Here is a 21,784-nt window from a genome sequence, read left to right as displayed (position 1 = left end):
TGTCTTTCTCCAGTGTAAACACTGATGAAAAATATCCATTTAACGCTTCCCCTATCTCCTCTGATTCCACACACAACTTTCCACTACTATCCTTGATTGGCCCTAATCTTACTCTAGTCATTCTTTTGTTCCTGATATACCTATAGAAAGCCTTAGGGTTTTCCTTGATCCTATCCGCCAACGACTTTTCGTGTCCTCTCCTCGCTCTTCTTAACTCTCCCTTTAGGTCCTTCTTGGCTAACTTGTAACTCTCAAGTGCCCTAACTGAGCCTTCATGTCTCATTCTAACATAAGCCTTCTTCTTCCTCTTGACAAGTGCTTCAACTTCCTTAGTAAACCACGGTTCCCTTGCTCGACAACTTCCTCCCTGCCTGACAGGTACATACTTATCGAGGACACGCAGTAGCTGTTCCTTGAAAAAGCTCCACATTTCGATTGTACCCATCCCCTGCAGTTTCCTTCCCCATCCTACACATCCTAAATCTTGCCGAATAGCATCATAATTGCCTTTCCCAAGCTATAATTCGTGCCTTGCGGTATATACCTATCCCTGCCCATTGCTAAAGTTAACATAACTGAATTGTGATCACTATCACCAAAGTGCTCACCTACATCTAAATCTAACACCTGGCCGGGTTCATTACCCAGTACCAAATCCAATGTGGCCTCGCCCCTTGTTGGCCTGTCTACATCCTGTCAGAAAACCCTCCTGCACACACTGCACAAAAACTGACCCATCTATAGTACTTGAATTCCATATGCCATTTTTCTGTCCACATGACCAGTCCAATGATATCTTCCACCGGCTACAGCTTTCTTCTTTACTATCAACCACACGGCCAATTTTTACAAACTTTTTAATCGTGCCCCTACATTTAAGTCTAAATCATTGACAAATATCACAAACAGCAGGGGCTAAATACCGAGCCCTGTGCAACTTCAATGGAAGCAGCCATCCAGTCACAAGAACACCCAACGACGTTAATCCTTTGCCCCTGCCACTGAAACAGTTTTGAATGCAATTTAGCACTTTCCTTTGGATTCCTTAAGCTTTTAAATTTCCCACTAGTCTGTCTCACAGGACATTGTCAATAGCCTTGCTTAAATTCATGCTACATCAAATGTGTTCCCTCATCAACCCTCTTATCAAAAAATATTAGTCAGACATGGCCAGCCTTTTAACAAAGTCATGCTGATTATCCTTGATTAATATGTGCCTTTCTATAACTTTGTTGGGTTTTCTTGATTTTATTTTTCATGCACTCTCTTTGCTTTCTGAATTTTCTACTTAATTTCATCCTGCACTTTCTCTACTCCTCCAGGCTTTCTGCAATATTGAGCTTTTGGCATCTGACATAAGCTTTATCTCATTGTCTTGTGCTACATTATATGCCGTTTGATATTCAGGGGAGACTTAGATTTTGGAACCGCATCCTTTTCTTTCTGGGAATACATCTGTTCTGAACTCTCTATCTTCCCCTCGAATGTGTCCCATTGCTCGGACACTGATTTGCCTCCAAGTAGCTCTACCAGTTCACTTTTGCCAAATCACATCACAGCTCAGTAAAATTGGCCTTTCGCCAATTTAAATTTTAAATTCTCAGCTCACCTTTATCCTATTCTACAACTACTCTAAACCTAACTGAATTATGACCAACACCACTAAAACGCTCTTCCAATTATATCCCTTCCACCTACCCAGATTAATCTCCTAAAACTAAGTCCACCAGAACTACCCCATCTCTTGTTGAACATACTTGAGACTGACTAAAAAGGTTCTCCTGAATACATTAAGAGTTTTGCATTCGGTATCTTTTACACTAAACTAATCCCAGTTGAAATTATAGTAGCTGAAATCTCCTACTATTAATGGCCTACACTTCTTATGTTTCTACACTTCTCATAGCACTGCATTTCATATTGTTCCTTTCTCTCCCTCTTACTGTTTGGGCATGTTTCCTACACTCCAATAGTGTGATTGCCCCTATTTTGCTCTTATATTGAGCCAAATGGTCTCATTTGATACACCTTTAGCATATCAATCCACCGTATAGCTGTGATTGCTTCTTTAACCAATATTGTGATAACTCCTCCATTTGCGTCCCCCTCTAAAACCCATCTGAAAACCCTACCTTCTGGAATCTTGAGCTGCCACTCATGACCTTCTTTAAGCAGCACTTCAGTAACAGTAAAATCATATTTTCAAGTGTTTATCAGTTGCCTCAGCTAATCTGCCTTATTCACAAGACTCCTTGCATTGAAGTAAATACACCGATCACTGAACAACTCCTGCATTCGTCCCAATTTTCAAGCCTTTGTTTCATTGGCCTTTCATTGAAACATAGAAAATAGCAGCAGGAGGCCCTTCGAGCCTGCTCCGCCATTCATCATGATCATGGCTGATCATCAAGTTCAATACCCTGATCTTGCCTTCCCCCAATTTCCCTTGATTCCTTAGAGCTATATCTAATTCCTTCTGACATTACACAATGTTTAGGCTTAACTACTTTCTGTGGTAGTAAATTCCACAGATTCACCACTCTTTGGATGAAGAAATTACTTCGCGCCTCAGTCCTAAAAGGTTTACCCCTTATCTTCAAACTATTCTCCCAGAGTCCTGGACTCCCCCACCATCGGGAACATTCTTTCTGAATCTACTCTGTCTAATCCCGTTAGAATTTTGTAAGTTGCTATGAGATATCCTCTCGCTTTTCTAAACTCCAATGAATATAATTTTCACCGATTTAGTCTCCCCTCATTTGACAGTCCTGTTATCTCAAGAATCAGCTTGGTAAACCGTTGCTGCACTCACTCCATAGCAAGAACATCCTTCCTCAGATGACACCAAAACTGCACACAATACTCCAGGTGTGGCCCTGTACAATTGCAGTAAAACATCTCTATTCCTATACTCAAATCCTCTCGCTATGAAGGCCAACATACCATTTGTATTCTTTACTGCTTGCTGTACCTGCACGCTTATTTTCAGTGACTGCTCCACAAGGACATTAAGGTCTCCCTGAGTATCCACCTATTAAAATAATAATCTGCCTTGCTATTTTGGCTACTGAGGCGGACAACCTCACATTAACCACATTAGGGGCGGCACAGTGGCGCAGTGGTTAGTAAATGCGGTGGCGTATTTAGTTCAACGCAGTAAATTTACTTCCTCACGTCGTCGAAGACCCGGGTTCAATCCCGGCCCCGGTTCACTGTCTCTGTGGAGTTTGCACGTTCCCCCCATGTCTGCGTGGGTCTCACTCCCGCAACCCAAAGATGTGCAGGGTAGGTGGATTGGTCATACTAAATTGCTCCTTAATTGGAAGAAAATAATTGGGCACCCGAAATTTAAAAAAAAAACATTTATCCACAACATATTGCATCTGCCGTGCATGTGCCCACTTACTCAGCCTGTCCATATCCCGCTGAAGCATCTCTGCATCCTCCTCACAGTTCACCTTCCCATCCAACTTTTATCACTTGCAAATTTGGAGATAATACATTTAGTTCCCTCATCCAAATCATTAATCTATAATGTGAAGAGTTGGGGTCCTAGCACAGATCTCTGTGGTACCCCACTAGTCACTGCCTGCCAACTTTTTGCTTCCTGTCTGCTAACCAGCCTTCTATCCATCTCAAAATACTACCCATAGTCCCATGTGCTGTAACTTGATATATTAATCTGCTATGTGAGACCTTGTTGAAAGCCATCTGAAAATCTAAATAAACCAAATCCACGGTTCTCCCTGGTCAACTCTATTAGTTACATCTTCAAAGAATTCCAGTAGATATGCCAAGCATGATTTTCCTTTCGGAAATCCATACTGACTTTGTCTGATTACACCACTGCTTTTCAAATGCTGTGCTATGAAATCCTTGATAATGGACTCCAGCAATTTTCCCACAACCGAGGTGAGGCTCACTGGTCTATAGTTCCCTGCTTTCTCTCTACCTCCCTTTTTGAATAGCAGGGTTACAATCTCTACCCTCCAATCTGTAGGAACTATTCCAGAGTCCAAACAATTTTGGAAAGGAACCACCAATTGATCTACTATTTCTAGGGCCACTTCCTTAAGTACTCTGGGATGACGATTACCAGGCCCTGGAGATTTGTCCACCTTCAATCCCATTAATTTCTCCAAAGCCATTTCTTTACTACTACTAATTTCCTTCAGCTCCTCACTAAAACTTGAGATTCTCAGAACTTCCGGTACATTATTCATGTCTTCCTTTGTGAAGACAGAAGCAAAGTACGAATTTAGTTCCTCAGCCATTTCTTGGTTCCCTGTTATGAATTACCCCGTTTCTGACTGTAAGGGGCCCACATTAGTTTTTATGAACCTTTTTCCTCTTTACATACGTATAGAAACTTTTACAGTCAATTTTTATGTTCCCCACTAGTTTACTTTCAAATTGTATTATCCCCTTCTTAATCAATCCCTTGGTCTGACTTTGCTGAATTTTAAACTGTTCCCAGTCCTCAGGCCAATTGCTTTTCTTGCTAATTTGTATGCCTCTTCTTTGAATCTAATACTGCTTCTAATTTCCCTTGTAAGCCATGGTTTGGCCACAGTTAACTGTCTACTCTTGCGCCAAATGGCAATAAACAACTTTTGGAGTTCACCTATTCGTTCCTTGAATGCCTGCCATTGCCTGATTGCTGTCCTTCCTTTCAGTAATGTATCCCAGTCGCCATTGCGAGCTCATGCCTCATACCATCATAGTTACCTGTATTGAGGTTCAGGACCTTGGTCTCAGAATCAAGTACCTCACTATTCACCTTGATAAAGAATTCTACCATATCCCCCAGGGATAACTAGATTGCAAACTAATCCTTTCTCATTGCATAACACCCAGTCCAAGATGGCCTGTTCCCTCAACATACTGCTTCCATCTTGTATACACGCCACAATTTCCTCCTCTAATGTACTGACTAATTTGAGTCACCCAATCTATCTGCAGATTAGTCACCCATAATCACAGATGTTCCTTTATAACATGCTTCTCTGATTTCCTGTCTAATGCTATTTCCAACATTACCACTGCAGTTTGGTGGTCTGTATATCATCTCTACGAGTGTTTTTGCCCTTGATGTTTCTTAACTCGACCCAGACAGATTCCACATCATCTGTACTAATATCTTTCCTCAATGTTGTATCAATTTCTTCTTTAATTAACAATGCAACTTCACCACCTTTTCCTTTCTGTCATTCCTTCCTAAAAACTGAATAGCCTTCAATGTTTAACTCCCATCCTTGATCACCTTGGAGCCATATCTTCATAATACCAACTATGTCTTATCCCTTTACATCTATCTGCACAACTAATTCATCCATTTTATTTCAGGAACAAAACCTTGAGCGTATCTTATCCCGTCCTACTATTTTTTACAGTCTTATTATCTGATACAGGTCCTTGATTTCTTTGCCTATCACTTTTCTTTTTTTTTTCAGAAAATATTTTATTGAGGCATTTATAGTTTTAACAATTTTACACATCAAATTTAAACAAAAACAAAATCACAACAATATCATCTCCCCCCTGGGAGCAGACCCCAGCCAACATGGCTTACATAAACAATTACTTCTTCCTGTAACAATCCCATCTATCCAGAGTTACATGCACAGATATAGGGCCAATAACCCAATATGCCCAATGATTCCCTTTTGATGCAATCATACAGAACGGTGAAAGTTCCGTGTAGGCTGTGCACACACTGGGCCCTATGTAGTAAGTTTGTGTACAAAAAAAAACTCAAGGGCCCATGCATTGCACACAAAAATTAGAGGATACATTGATTAGGCCCTTCAACCTCATCATATTCAACCATTTCCTCTTCCTCTCATGCACCAGCATAACAATATAGTCCACATTTCAAAGCGCGAGTTCCTATTATATCTCAGGGGTTAAGTTCTGCTGCAGAAAACGAAGAATCCCACATTACTGTGGGAGAAGTAGACATCAGGGGTCACATGTGATCAGGGGTCTGAAAAAAGTGTACCGACCCAGTGCTCTAGATGAAAAAATACAGGAGTTACAATTTCAACATTTGAGACAACAGAAAACCATTGTGAAAGCCTGCAGACAAGCCTTCTTCTGGCTTACCCCCTTTGGCAGTAAATATATATCAAAACCATTGCTTCAATTAACTTAACTGATGGTAACTTCACCTCAGATGCTACGGGAAAAGCCTATGCTACTAATACACATCATTCAATGTGGCTTAGTGTCAAAACAAGGCATTAAAAAAAGCATGTGCACAATTGCAATACCACCTCTCACTTCCCCAAAAAATTGCAGTTGCTTGATGTCTAGTTTTCAGCCAATGAATTCCAAACGCTAGTAAAATGACAAAGGGTCACCTGGACTCGAAACGTTAGCTCTTTTCTCTCCCTACAGATGCTGCCAGACCTGCTGAGATTTTCCAGCATTTTCTCTTTGGTGGCAGTAAAATACCTCCACATTGAAAGCCACAGAGCCCGTGTCTATCTGCTGACTTCCAAAAGCTCTCATATAATATAAATAAAAAGTTAACAAAGTATCATCCAAACCATCTCATTTGAATGTCTCTCCAGCTTACATGAGATGTTCTATGTAGAGATCCTGTATGTATCCTTGCATCGGCAGGAGCTAGCTTCAGGTATCTTGCCATACACATCCACATCAAAACCCACTACCTTGCACCATGTCCCATAATCAATCTATATGCTAACCTAAATCAGGTGGAATGATTTTACTTAACCCTATCATATTTTATAGGGTGAACATGAAAAAGATCAGTAAGAAGTCTTACAACACCAGGTTAAAGTCCAACAGGTTTGTTTCAAACACGAGCTTTCGGAGCACGGCTCCTTCTTCAGGTGAATGGAAAGGCTTGTTCCAGAAATGTTTATATAGACACAGTCAGAGATGCCCGGAATGCGAGCACCTGCAGGCAATCAAATCATCAAAGATGCTCACCCCAGTCCAACGCCGGCATCTTGTGCTCACCCCAGTCCAACGCCGGCATCTTGTGCTCACCCCAGTCCAACGCCGGCATCTCCACATCATGAAAAAGATCAACATTTCTCAAGCTCCTCTACCTATTTCTGATATTTCCCATCAAGGTACCAGTCCAAGTGATCTGCCACCTAAACTGTTACATCTCCAAGGTCTCTGGACAGTAAAAATGCAGCAAAGGCCTCAAATAGCACCAGCTCTGAAACTATAAGACAGCATTAATTCTCTCAAATTTCAGACACACTATTTGGCAGATCTTATCAAAAGAATTGTAACATGAATCCTAGTCCCCACGCATAATCAATGGAAGCTAGCACATCCTTCCCAAATGCCATACACACCTGCCATTGACGCAGCTTCAGAATAAACCGATAGAAAGGCAGAAGCATTCGACTGTTGCTACAACTCTCAGCTTTAAGGACTGTGCTTCCTTAAAGATCTTGCAGAATCCATCAGTCCTCTCCCGAATATAGCATAATAGAGATTCCAGGAGGACTTTAAGCCTGACAAGAGACATTACTAGATTAGGTCAATTCAGCTAAGAGGGACTGCTATGCCCTTTCATTAGCCAGTGAAGAAATTTCACTGTGCCAAACTTGACCAATATCAAGATCTACAGATAAAGAACTATCGCCATAACAATGCAATATTTTGCAATTAGTGTAAGCCTTGGTGCTTTTCTTTCTCTCCCCAACAACCTTATCCACATGAAGCTCCACTTTTAGCACCATTCTCAGCTCCAAACCAAGGGTGGAGCATCAACCTTAAGGATATCTGGAAACGTGATCTAGGCTGACCACGAAGGGAGAAGTGGCAAGGATTGCGCAGTCATCTCCCAAGCACCACGAGCAGCAGCAAAATGCAGGAAGACTAATTCAAAATGCTTCAAAAATTCAATTTCTCCATGCTAGACAGTGTTGAAGAGACTGTAGGGAAAAGGGCAACCTCCTACACACACTGTCTCATATCCAACCGTTTTGGGCAACTGAGAAGATATAACATATTTTATGATCCAGAAGACCCAGCTCAATGTTTGTTGGGCATGTCCACTGAAGAGAAAAGCTAGCTAATTATTAGCCGCAAGAATAACCATAGGCTTTTCCCGTATTTTTTCACCTATCTGCATTTGTTTTTCAAAATAAATTTCAACATCTCACCAATATTTTCGTCATTTAACCCATTGATTTCCTTTTCATGATTAGAGGATTGGTCGTCTCTAGTGCTCTCTTAAATAAATTATAATCTCTCTCTTTAATATGATGTCAAAATTGAAGAAATTATTGGTTAAGGAAAACAAATGAGCAAGTGCAAAGTGAAATGTAATCTTGAAACATAGATCAGCAATTGGTTGGCAGGTAGGAGACGACAGTAAGAATGCTTGAGTTAAGAAATGAAAAATTAGACATCCAAATTTGCTGATGTCACTATATTAGGAGGCACATTAAGTTGTATGGATGGGCGGGCTTAAATACATTCCGTTATGTGCACTCACCCTTGGGAACAAAACCTGGCCTTGGAAAGGGCACAGAACAGATTCACCAGAATTATGTCTCAAAGAGGGACAGGCTCACATTTGTGTAGTGCCTTTCATCACCATCAGACATCTCAAAGTGCTTTAGTCAACTAAATATTTTTGAAGTGTAATTACTGCTATCCTGTAGGGAACATGGTAGCCACCTTGCGTACATAATTGCACAATAATCAGATAATCTGTTCGCATGATGTTGATTGAAGGATAAATATTGGTGAGGACACCAGGGATAACTCTCCTGATCTTCGAAATAATGAATGGGGTCTCTTAGACCTGAGAGGGCAGCCTCAGATTTCTATTTAATGTCACATCCAAAAGGTGACACTTCTGTTGGAATGTCAGCCTTGATTTTTGTGCTCCGTTCCTGCAGTTGGACCTGAATCCAGAAACTTCTGACTCAGAGGTGAGTTTGCTACCAACTGAGCTGCAGCTGACACAAAAATGGTTTAAAGGATTAAACAACATGAACAGGTTGCATAACCTTGCATTGTATTCTTTTGAATTTAGAAATTTGAGGTATTATACAAGCAAGGTGTTCAAAATCCTGGGTCAATTGAAATTTTTAGGACTTTGATCAATAAGCAAAGCATTTCAAGTGATAGGGAACACAGATTCACAAATAGAGTTGGAGTACTTATCAACTGTGATCTCACTCATTTTTTTTAAACTTAAGAGTACCCAATTCTTTTCTTCCAATTTAGCATGATCAATACATCTATCCTGCACATCTTTTTGGATTGTGAGGGTGAGGCCCACGCAGACACGGGGAGAATGTGCAAACTCCACATGGACAGTGACCCGGGGCCGGGATTGAACTCGGGTCCTCAGCGCCATGAGGCAGCAGTGCTAACTACTGCACAACCGTGCTGCCCCCTACTGTGATCTAACTCAATAGCTCCAGGTGCTGAATGGCCAATTCCTTCGTTCCAACTATTTCTTTGCCTCTGAGACACCTTTCACAAATGAAAAACCCAGGTTTTTCTTGCTAAAAGCAAATTACTATGGATGCTGGAATCTGAAGCCAAAGAGAAAATGCTGGAAAATCTCAGCAGGTCTGGCAGCTTCTGTAGGGAGAGAAAATAACTAACGTTTCGAGTCCAATGACTCTTTGTCAAAGCCAGAGCTCTGACATTAAGTTCAGCAGCATGGTTCTTCTCTGTACTTCCTCCAAAACTTAACAGATTCATTTATGTCAGAATGGTTAGAACTAGGCACAGTAGTCAAGTGTGGTTTCATCAAAGCAGCATATAATTTCCTCTGAACTGTATCCAACTGTTTTGGTTATATAATTCAAAGTCTATCGACTTTGTTGACTCATATTCCATACTGGTTGAGCATTTTGCATGCTAAATATCAATATACATACTCTTAACTATTTCAAAACCATTCTTGGATTATGTGGGGGACTAATTTTTATATCCTTTTACAGTATTTTACAATTTTCTGTCCAGTTCTTTATTTTGTAAAGCAAATGGTGTAATTTCTGATCGGCCTACTATATCTCCACTGCTCTTTGAAATTTGGCATCAGCAGTAAGTCTAACCAATCTTCATTTTATTTTTCAGAATCATAGAAAAAGTAAGTCAGAAACAGTAGGGGGTTCCAAGACATCAATACTTTTCTACCCTTTAGCTATTTTTTGTTTATAAATTTACATTACCCAATTCAATTTTTTTCCACTTAAGGGGCAACTTAGCGTGGCCAATCCATCTACCCTGCACATCTTTGGGTTGTGGGGGCTAAACCCACGCAAACACAGGGAGAATATGCAAACTCCACACGGACAGTGACCCAGAGCCGGGATCGAACCTGGGACCTCGGTGCCGTGACGCAGCAGTGCTAACCACTGCGCCACTGTGCGGCCCAACGTTAGCTAATTTCTTGACCTAACCCAAAATTTACCTTGGTTTGCCACATCATTTAGATAAATCAACACTCTTTTATCTAGAACTTTGACAAATGCCTTTTGATAATCTGGATAGAACACATCACGAGAATGACTACATTCTACAGAATTTGGCAGCATTGTGAAGTTTACGCAAAGCAAGTACCAGAAGCACCTCCAAGTTATAATGTACAAATGTAGTCAATAATACCTTGAAAACTGCTCTAAGCACTGAATTTAGTACAGCAAACATTTTTTTATATAACCTTCAAGTTATACTTTAATTTTACATTAGAATTTATTGCATTTATTGAACAAATCTAAAAACATTCTCGTGACATCAGTGCCAAGTTAGTTTTTTCTGGTTAATTCATTTCCAAAGGAAATAATATAATAATAATAGCTTATTGTCACAAGTCGGCTGCGATGAAGTTACTGTGAAAAGTAAGGCTTACATACCTAGCTACTGAATACATGAAGAGAAAGTCATTGTCTGGCGAACCAGGAGTTTTCCCATAATCTATGTATTTCTTTTGGGTTGCACTCCTGATGTCCTTCATCACAGACTCCATCTCCTTGCTCAAGTTCGTTATTGACTGTGAAAAGCAAATCAATGCAAGCAAGAGATACATTTACCAGAAATAGACACAAACAGCTTTTTTGAAAATAGCCGTGTTAAGAATGCAATTTTTGCACAACTATGAATAGATATAGAAAAACAGAAGGCACTCTTCTAGAATAATTAAGTATAATGGTACACAGGTTAGTGAATAAGCTTGAACATTCCGATGTATAATTATTTCATGCCACCATACCAAGTTAGGTTGCTTCCTCATTTACCTATGCTCTACCCTTACAAATTAAGTTTTGAACAGAAAAATCACAAATATCAATAATTTAAAAATATCAGAATAATTTTCTATTATACTTTATCATTCATCAACTTTTACCTCTCCCATACTCTTGTACGCCATCCTCAGCTGATCTTTTCTTCCTTTCTTAGAGCTCCCATTCTTTTCTCAACATTTCATGCTGTAAGTGTTGCTCTTATAGACTCACTGTGTACAAAATATATTACCTCCCTATCTTTTCAATCTCTCCTCCAGTGCATGACCTTCTGTTCTAATCCTAACTCGTCACAACAGAGAAAAAGCAAGTTTTCACTTCCATAAATCAAATACATCTACTTATCTATATAGTAAACGCTCTCAAATATCAATGTAATCCTGCTCCTCATCATGCTACTATGTAATAAAATAGACTTTCACTTATTTTTCCAAAGGCGTTTTCCTCCTCACTTTACTCATTCCAAGTTTTGAAATGCGGAATATTCCAACATTCTTTTTATTTCAACCAATATTTTTTTTCAACAACACACCTTGAATTTCACGCCACTAAATTAAAAATATTTTGTATCTGTTTTTCACCCTTTTTCCAAAAATACATCACTTCCATGAAAACTAATATGGAGCAACTTATTCATACACCATCTACAGCTTTATGTTGAATCATAAATTGACAATCCCAATCAATGTTGAACGTCACTTTATAGAAAGACTTGTCTATAATGGAAATTGTTTTACAGATAATGACTTAGTGATCATTGGCTACATGGATCAAATCTTACTTTCCAAATCCACTTTGCATTTGTACCCACATGCATGCAGTGATTTCTCATGACCAGTAAGCTTTAGGTTGCAAAATTAGATTAGAAAAGTGATTTTTTTTAAAAATAGATTTAGAGTGCCCAACTAATTTTTTCCACTTAAGGGGCAATTTAGCATGGCCAATCCACCTAGCCTGCACATCTTTGGGTTGTGGGGGTGAAACCCACGCAAACACAGGGAGTATGTGCAAACTCCATACGGACAGTGACTCAGAGCCGGGATTGTGCCTGGGACCTCGGCGCCGTGAGGCAGCAGTGCTACTCACTGCACCACCGTGCTGCCAGAGAAAAGTGATTCTTGACATTTCATGGGAATTGCACCTTACTGGCTACAGGCAAATAAATGAAACAGTTCTGAGAATTCCAAACAGAAATAGAATCTTGATTACAAAATAAATACTGAAAAATTGTGAGTGTCTTTTATTTTGAATTTTTATCTGAACAGCAAGCATATTTTGCACAGTAATTCCTGCTAAAGAAAAATGTCTGGCAGAATGTTTACAACCGTTGAAATGCAAGGTGGAGATTCTGCAGGGCATTGAGACCATGATGAAAGCTAGTTAGTGAAATCTGGCAAAAAGCTATAAAATCCTGAATGACTAGTTAACCAAAGGGAATAGGCTGCAAAAACAGAAATGGTGATATTGTGACTGCACTGGAGGTTAATAGATGTGTTAAACTACTGGAAATATGAACATAATTGTTGCAGCTTTCAGAAAATTCAGACATGAAATGCCAATTATTTTGGTAAATATTAGTTTAAAGATATGAATGATCAAACATTTGATGAAATTGGCAGTTTCTCACCATTCGTACCACCAATTAGGAAAGGCACTTACAGCTTTAGCTGACAAATGAATATAGGATATACTGAAATAAGCAATACTCTCGAGACCTCCAAAATGCAACATCTGGTTAAACGAGTATATCTTTCAAGTGATGTTCTGGGACATTTACTAAAAACTAAAAGGTAGTTAAAAAGTAATTAAAACTTTGAAGCTGCATTACTCTAGTGGCATTGCACCGGGGGGTGTCATTGTCAGAATAATTCTAAGCGACACATTAATTTAAGTAGCACCCAACATAATGTTATGTGACCGTCAATCAACTAATCAAAACAGTTTTCTGTACAATCTTGGTGTGATTCCTACATTTGTCCACCAAGAGACACTGGAGCAAACATTTCCTTGAGGATCATCAGGAATTTAAAAAAAATATTTACGGGATGTGGGTGTCATTAGCTGGGCCAGCATTCATTGTGCACCCCAATTGCCTTTGAGAAGGTGGTGGTGAACTGCCTTCTTGAACCACTGCAGTTCATGTGTGTAGGTAGACCCACACTGCTGTTCAAAGGGGAATTCCTGGATTTTGACCCAGCGACATTGAAAGAAAAATTATATATTTCCAAGTCAGAATGGTGAGTGACTTGAAGGAGAGCTTCCAGGTGGTGGTATTCTCATGTGCCTGTTGCATTTGTCTTTCTACATGGTAGTGGTCGTGGGTTCAGAAGGTGCTGTCTAAGGGGCCTCGGTGAGTTCCTGCAGTGTATCTTGCTGCCATTGGGTGTTGGTGGTGGAAGAAGTGAATGTTTGCGAAAGGGATCCAAATGAAGTGGACTGCTTTGTTCTGGATAGTGTTGGGTTTCCTGACTGTTGTTGGAGCTGCACTCATTGTGACAAATGCAGGATTTTAGATATGTTAGATCAGGCATTGTCAAAGTCGAGGGCACGACCCGCGAGTGGGTGTCGGGAGGGTTGCGGAGCCGTCCGTCACTGTGCTCCCGATCGTGTAAATTTGTGCGCAACAGCCGGCCTTTAATAACGCCGGCTACAAGCGGCCTTCAAAATGGCTGCGAACATGTAAAAAAAAATGCGGCCGCACTGCGTATGCGCACCAATGATCGGGCACATGCGCAGTACGGCCGCATATTTTTATGCAAGTTTTTTTTACAAGTTTTGGGGGGGGGGGGGGGGGGGGGGGGGGGCTATTCATTTACTTTATTCATTTTATTTTATTCATTTAATGTTTATTTTTAAAATTTATTTTATTCATTTTATTTTTATTGTTTTTTTTACACGTTCAGAGGGGTTTTATTTGATAACTTTTTAACAGGAAAAAATGCAGAACTTTGGACAAATGGAGATCCCATACTTTCCGACACCGGAAGGCTTCACTTTCATCCAACAGGTTCCATTGGTGGAGCGTGGACGAGGGCCAAAAGGACCCGAAACCATTTCCTTCATTCTTGTCAGCAGCAAACAAGGTAAGAGAAAATGGTGGGTCGCGCCAGAGTTTGTAGGAGTTCTGAAAGGAACAAAATCTGTTTTGGAAAGCAAGTATTACTCTGTGCTATTGGGATGTAGGATAGATGAAGAGCTGAATGTTTTTTTCTTGCTGTTGAATTGGGAATAGAGATAGTAATTTAAGGGTATTGTATTTACTGTAATTTGTATCATTTAAGGAGTAATTGTATTTCCGGATGTCATGTTAAAGATTTTAATACTGTGTTAATAATAAAGTTTTGTTTTAAAAATACCAAATCCCTATTTCTTTGTGCAATCACTCCTGGAGCAAAGTATTCTTTCCACAAAGTCTTACAAAATAAACTAAAATATTTGGGTTTCGGTCCAGCATCCTAGCCACTGTTGGGGTCTGGTCTGGGATCGTAATATCATCCCGCTAGGAGAATACTGCTATGTTCACTGATGTCAAAGAAGCATAAATAACATTTCCAATATAAAAATAGGGCTTTGAAGAAAACTATAATTTTCTTCCCTGTAGGGAACACTAAGCAAATGTTGTTCATTGATACAGTGTGCATCAAAGTATCATACTTTAGGAAAGGGAAACAAAAAGCTGCAAAAACAATTTTGTCAGCCACATTGTATGAAAATTGAGATGAAAAGGGTTGCCGATTAGTAGTTTACAAGATTTGTTTGTAAAAATAGTTCTGGGAGTGAAGTCCAATTGAATCATAGATTCTACCAGTAACATGAAGACACCCTCTCTTCTATGAACATAAATTAAGGAGCACTCTATAGCGATGTTGGACACTGTTTGTACCCCCCTCCTGCATCCTCAGCAGCCATGGCGCCGGTTTCCAGATTTGAAATAACACAAGTGAACCTCACCGTTGGTTATTTCTCCTGGCAGAGACGGCTCATCGTGTAAGGCCGGGTTGGGACCGTTAATGATATGCCAACAGCCTTTACAGTACAATGTGCATGCCCATGCCGGCGTGTGCTGTAGAACGCATTCACGCTGCTGTCGAGGGACCAGAGCATGGCATTCCATTTTGTGCCTAGCGCCAACCTTGCCAGGGACCCGGGTTCAATTTCAGCCCCCGGTGACTGTCTGTATGGAGTTGTACGTTCTCCCTGTGTTTGCGTGGGTTTCCTCCGGGTTCTCCGATAGGGGTTTTTCCACCGCAACTTTATTTGAAGCCTACTTGTGACAATAAGTGATTTACATTCCTCCTACAGTCCAAAGATGTGCAGGTAAATTGGTCATGCTAAATTGCCCCTTAATGTCCAAAGATGGGTAAGGACGGTGGATTGGCCATGATCAATGCACAAGGTTATGGGGTTGGGTGGGGTGGGGTGGGGGAGTGGACCTAGGTAGAGTGCTCTTTTGAAGGGCCTTTGCAGACTCGGTGGGCCGAAAAGCCTCCTTCTGCACTGTAGGGAATCTATGGATTCTAGAGATGAAGCAACGCACTGGAAGCAACTGTGAATTGTTTGCTGTTACTTAAAATTCTGGGAGAGTGATAAGTGTTTATTTCAATAGTTTAAAGAATAATTTGCCTATGCAAAAAATGTCAAATCAATGGTGTTTTTTTAGTCACTTTTTACAGGAATAGCATTTTAAAAACAAACACAAAAGTCTTGACATGTCATCCTTTCAGCTAATAACTGGAAATTTGAATTTCTTTTTCAACGTTATCAGTCTCTACGGAGGTCACAGTTAGTGACACTCTTGCCTCTGGGTAATAAAGTTCAAACTTCAAATTGCATAATTTGGAAGTGGAGTACAATAGAAGCAGTACTCTCTTAACACCTCCATTATTGCTAAATTATCCAACTGCTTATCCAACATTCAGTACAAGATGAGCAGAAATTTTCTCCAATTAAATATCGGGAAGACTCAAGCCATTGCTTTTGGGCCCCACTCCAATCTCTGCTTCGATACAGTGACTCCAACTCTCTGCCTAGAAACAGTCCATTAAGCCATGCTTGCAGATTTGGTGTCACATCTGACCCAGAGATGAGCTTCTGGCCACATATTTGCACCATCATTATAATTGCTTTTGTTCTACCTCCATAACCGCTTGGCGCCGCCCCTATGTTGCTGAAGTCCTCAGAATACCTTTGTTACATCAAGGCTTGAATATTCCAAAGCTCTCCTGGCTGGTCACCTCCATAAGCTTGAGGTTATCCAAAGTTCTATCGTCAGTATGTTAACTCACAGGTTCCATTCCCCTACCATCCCTGTGGTTGCTGATCTATACTGGTTCCAGAACTAACAACATATTGATTTTAAAAGTTTTCATCCTTGTTTTCAAATCGATCCATGGCTTGCCCCTTGCTATCAGTGTAATCTCTTCCAGCCCCACAACCTTCCAAAATATTTACATGCCACAAATTCTAACCTCATGCGTGTCTCCAATTAGAATCCCTACTGGCAGTGCCTGCTGATACCTAAGCCCCAAGCTCTTGAATGCCCACCCTAAATCTTTCTGCCTTTCTACCTCGCTTTCCTCATTAAGAGGGGGTAAAAAACTACCACTTTGACCAAGATTTTAGTCGTCTGGCTGAACATCTCCTTATGTGGTTTGGTGTTAAAATGTTCCTGTGAAGCACCTTGGAACATTTTAGTATATTAAAGGCTCTCTCGACATATAAATTGTTGTGCTGCATCATTGGAAGCTACATCATTGTAATAGTGTCAAGTTTCAGGTCAATGGCCTTTTGTCAGAACAGAAAAAAGTTACAGAAGCAAAGGATTTTAAGCAAGGTCAGAGGCCGGGACAGGGGGCGCAATTCTCCCAGTCCCGCGTCACACCGCCCCGACGCCGGCATGCGATTCTCCGAGGTGCGGAGAATCGGCGCCATTTGCGCCGACACATTTGGCACAGCACCGGTCGCGGGTCGCTGTACGAGGCCGGGCTGCCGATTCTCCGGCCTGGATGGGCCAAGCGGCCGCGCAGAAAAAGCAGAGTCCTGCCAGCGGCGTCCACACCTGGTCGCTGCCGGCGGGAACTCTGCGCGAAGGGTCGGGGGGGGGGGGGTGTCATAAACGTTGCCCTCGTTTGTTTGGGCAACAGTTGTTGGTAATGGTTCCACAAATCCCATGTATACTCAGGCCATTTCTGTTGAGGAACTTGCGAGGGGTAATACCGGGTATGATACCCGCTAAGGCGAGTACGAAGTCTGAGGCCCATTCGGAGTTCCATGGGAGCTACCCCAGTCAATGCATGTGGAGTGGTCCCATAAGAAAACAAAAATCGAGCCAGTCTAGTGTCCATGGACCCAGAAGACTGTTTCTTGAGGCCCCGTTTGAAAGTCTGCACTGCGCGCTCCGCCAACCCATTGAAAACCGGATGGTATGGAGCAGTGCGAAGATGTCATATGCCATTCATCTTCGTGAACCCTACAAAATCCTCACAAGTGAAAGGAGTGCCATTGTCTGTGGCTGGCACCTCGGGGAGGCCATGCGTGCTAAAAGATAAACCTATCTTCTCGATGGTTGCGTGGGACGTTATTCCCGCCATCCTATGTACCTCAAGCCACTTTGATTGGGCTTGATCAATGGATCATTGAAAAGACCCAGCAAAATCTGCATGTTAGCGCATCCAAGGTCGCCCTGGCCATTCCCAGTGATGCAGGGGTGCGGCCGGCGGAAGCTTCTGATGCTCTTGGCGAACGGAGTAGTGTTGGGCCACCTTCTCGATGTCGGCGTTGAGCCCCAGACAACAGACATAACTCCGGGCCAACATTTTCAGTTTGGTCAGACCTGGATGACCATTGTGGAGGTCCTTTAGTATCAGCTCCCGCCCTTTATCCGGGACATGCATCCTCCACAAAAGGATATCATCTTCCACACTGAATTCTGACAGCCTAGAGTAAAACGGCTGCAACTCGCCTGGGAGCTGTCTATGCTGCTCATCATAAAACACTACATGCCTAACCTTGGCTAGGTCCGGATCTGTCTGGGTCCACTCCCGGATCCGTGATGCCGTGACAGGCAATAAGTCCATACAGTTCAGGGTTGCGGCCACTTCACCTGTCTTGGGGGTCGACAAGGAGCCAGTCGACAAAGGCAACCAGCTCAGTGCATCGGCATTCGCTATCTGGGCCCCTGGTTTATGCTCCAAAGAATATCTGTAAGCACTGAGCAGCAAAGCCCAGCGCTGCATCCGTGCGGAAGCAATGGGCGGAATCGGCTTATCCTCTCTGAAAAGTCCAAGCAGAGGCTTATGATCAGTCACGATAGTGAAGTGCCAGCCAGAAACATTTTCGTGGCAGCGTTTCGCTGCAAAGACCACCGCCAGGCCCTCCTTCTTGATCTCCGCGTACTACTTTTCTGCTGCAGTCAATGTGCAGGAGGCGAAAGCCATCGGCCACTCAGCTCCATTCTCCTTCTGATGGGACAGGGCGGTCCAATACCATGTGGGGAGGCATCACATGGGATGAGCAAAGGTTTTGCAGGATCATAGTGGGTTGTTAACAACCCGGATGACGACAATTGTTGTACCCGCTGAAAAGCGGTTTCTTCCGGCTGACCCAAACCCAGGCACAATTCTTCTTCAAACTTCTACGAAGGTATAGGTGGTCTGATGAGCAAGTTTGCAGATGATACTAAGATTGGTGGAGTTGCAGATAGCGAGGCGGACTGTCAGAGAATACAGCAAAATATAGATAGATTGGAGAGTTGGGCAGAGAAATGGCAGATGGAGTTCAATCTAGGCAAATGCGAGGTGATGCATTTTGGAAGATCCAATTCAAGAGCAGACTATACGGTCAATGGAAGAGACCTGGGAAAAATTGATGTACAGAGAGATCTGGGAGATCAGGTCCATTGTACCCTGAAGGTGGCAACGCAGGTCGATAGAGTGGTCAAGAAGGCATACAGCATGCTTGCCTTCATCGGACGGGGTATGGAGTACAAGAAGTCGGCAGGTCATGTTACAGTTGTATCGGACTTTGGTTAGGCCACATTTGGAATACTGCGTGCAGTTCTGGTCGCCACATTACCAGAAGGATGTGGATGCTTTAGAGAGGGTGCAGAAGAGGTTCACCAGGATGTTGCCTGGTATAGAGGGTGCTAGCTATGAAGAAAGGTTGAGTAGATTAGGATTGTTTTCATTGGAAAGACGGAGGTTGAGGGGGGACCTGATTGAGGTCTACAAAATTATGAGAGGTATGGACAGGATGGATAGCAACAAGCTTTTTCCAAGAGTGGGGGTGTCAATTACAAGGGGTCACAATTTCAAGGTGAGAGGGGGAAAGTTTAAGGGAGATTTGCGTGGAAAGTTTTTTACGCAGAGGGTGGTGGGTGCCTGGAATGCTTTGCCAGCGGAGGTGGTAGAGGCAGGCACGATAGCATCATTTAAGATGCATCTGGACAGATATATGAACGGGCGGGGAACAGAGGGAAGTAGATCCTTGGAAAATAGGCAACAGGTTTAGATAAAGGATCTGGATCGGCGCAGGCTGGGAGGGCCAAAGGGCCTGTTCCTGTGCTGTAATTTTCTTTGTTCTTTTTCTTTCTTCTTTGTAATGCAATAGGGCCAGCGCGGCTGCCAGATTGGGGAGAAATTCCCGTAGTAATTTACGAGGCCGAGAAAAGAACAAAGACCCAAAGTGTCCACGGGGCGGGGGCCTGTTGAATTGCTCGCATCTTCTCCGCAACGGGATGCAAACCTTCTCGGTCCATCCGATAACCAAGGTAGATTACATCCTTCATCTGAAAGACACACTTTGCAGGACGTAAACTGACTCCAATCTCCTAAAGTGTTTAAGCACAGCCTCCAAATTATCCAAATGTTCCTGCTCCGACGCTCCCATAATCAAGACGTCGTCTAAGTAAGCAGAGACACGTGGCAACCCTCGCAAGGTCGATGTGTAGAAAAATAGCGCAGGCAGAGAACACTCCAAAGGGCAACTGGGTATACTCATATCAGCCTCCCGGATGATCCGAAGTTCATCCAGCTCCAGTTCCCTAACACGGTCTCTGAGGAGTTGGAGTTGGGTGCACTTCCCGCAGGTATAGTCAGCGGTGACACTGGTGGTATCCCTCACCACCCACATCCTACAGGAGGAACATGCAACTGCCCAAGCCTCCATCCCCTCTTACCTTACAAAATATAGTTGCCCTGTGGACTAACTGTAACCTTTATACTGTGACTCTAGCCTCTGAAAACTGGCCTAATCCAATTAACTAATTAACAAGCTCCAGCCGCAAGTAGCTACAAGTAGAACCTTTGTTTAAAGCAGATTGAAAATTCACCTTCTTCTAAACCAAACAGCTACTTTGGAGTGAATGTACCAGTCAGAGTTTCAGCTTGGACACAGAGCTCAAGCTGAATTGACCTTGTGAGGAAGTGGAGCTGCTACTTTGCTTCTTGTGGTTTCTGCCTCCTCAATCCCCAACCCTACCTACCCCACATTCTGTCCTCCCAGCCCTGTGTCTGTGGTGGGAGTGGGACCACCTAGGACCTATTGATGTAGGCCTCCCCTCCCGGGGTGAAGGGCCTGCTGCCTGCCTTCTGTCCTCCCACCCCTCTGCCTGAGGTGGGAGTGGGACCACCTGGGGCCTGGTGCTGTGCCCCCTCCCGGGGTGAAGGGCCTGCTGCCTGCCTTCTGTCCTCCCACCCCTCTGCCTGAGGTGGGAGTAGGACCACCTTGGGATGCAGGTCCTGCCTTCTGTCCTCCCACTCCTCTGCCTGAGGTGGGAGTGGGACCACCTGGGGCCTGGTGCTGTGCCCCCTCCCGGGGTGAAGGCCCTGCTGCCTGCGCTCTGTCCTCCCACCCCTCTGCCTGAAATTGGAGTGGGACCACCTGGAGCTGCTGTGAAGACAAAGGACTTTGTTTTGGGCCCCCACAGGGCTGAAGAGCGTCGTCCGCCCACCTTTTCACCCCGTGGCGGGTGTTGGGCAGCTTGGGACATTGCTTCAGGCCCCTCCAGGGCTGAACAACGCTACCCCGCTCTGCTGTTGCCCTGCAGCCCCTTTCCCTTGTGGCACCTGCTGTTGTGGTGCCACATCCATCACCATTCCCCCCCCCCCCACTACCCTGATCTCAGTTACAGGGCCATGCCATACCGGGGTCGGCATGGCCAGTACCCCAAGGGCATCCTCCACTGTGCCGGGGGCAGGGCGGCCAAGAACCTATGTGGGGGAGGCAGCCTAACGACCTTCTGCTGCCTCCGTGGCCCCCTCGCCCTTCTGCCTACTAACGCGGCAACTTGGGGTCAAATTTTATGCCCACCCCACCATGACCATCCAGGCGTGCACTCGTGCGATGGCCAGGGTCGTCGGCTCCTCGGCCATCGTAGCCGCCTCGAGGGTGTACAGCAAGGCCATGTTTTTCCTGCGGGCCGGGCAGGCGGTCCACCGTGTCCTGGAAAGGGGGCCCATGGCGGTTGGGACACATGTGGTGGTGGACCTGCTGGAGGCCACTGCAGAACGTGTCGCTCTTTCCAA

At 43.3% G+C, this 21,784-nt stretch overlaps 1 protein-coding gene across 1 annotated transcript in view; it reads right to left on the bottom strand.

The window, feature by feature from the left end:
* The window catches only part of ubr3 (ubiquitin protein ligase E3 component n-recognin 3), a 466,944-nt gene that overhangs the window by 198,692 nt on the left and 246,468 nt on the right, over positions 1-21,784 (bottom strand). The window contains exon 29 of the mRNA XM_038790293.1: positions 10,875-11,017. Within this exon, the coding sequence (XP_038646221.1) occupies positions 10,875-11,017 (143 nt within the window). The remainder of the gene's footprint in view (positions 1-10,874; positions 11,018-21,784) is intronic.

Source organism: Scyliorhinus canicula, chromosome 2, assembly GCF_902713615.1.
Source record: "Scyliorhinus canicula chromosome 2, sScyCan1.1, whole genome shotgun sequence".
In the NCBI taxonomy this organism is placed as follows: domain Eukaryota; kingdom Metazoa; phylum Chordata; class Chondrichthyes; order Carcharhiniformes; family Scyliorhinidae; genus Scyliorhinus; species Scyliorhinus canicula.
The sequence above is the reverse complement of the archived record's forward strand: the minus strand, read 5'-3'. Positions and strand labels throughout refer to the sequence as shown.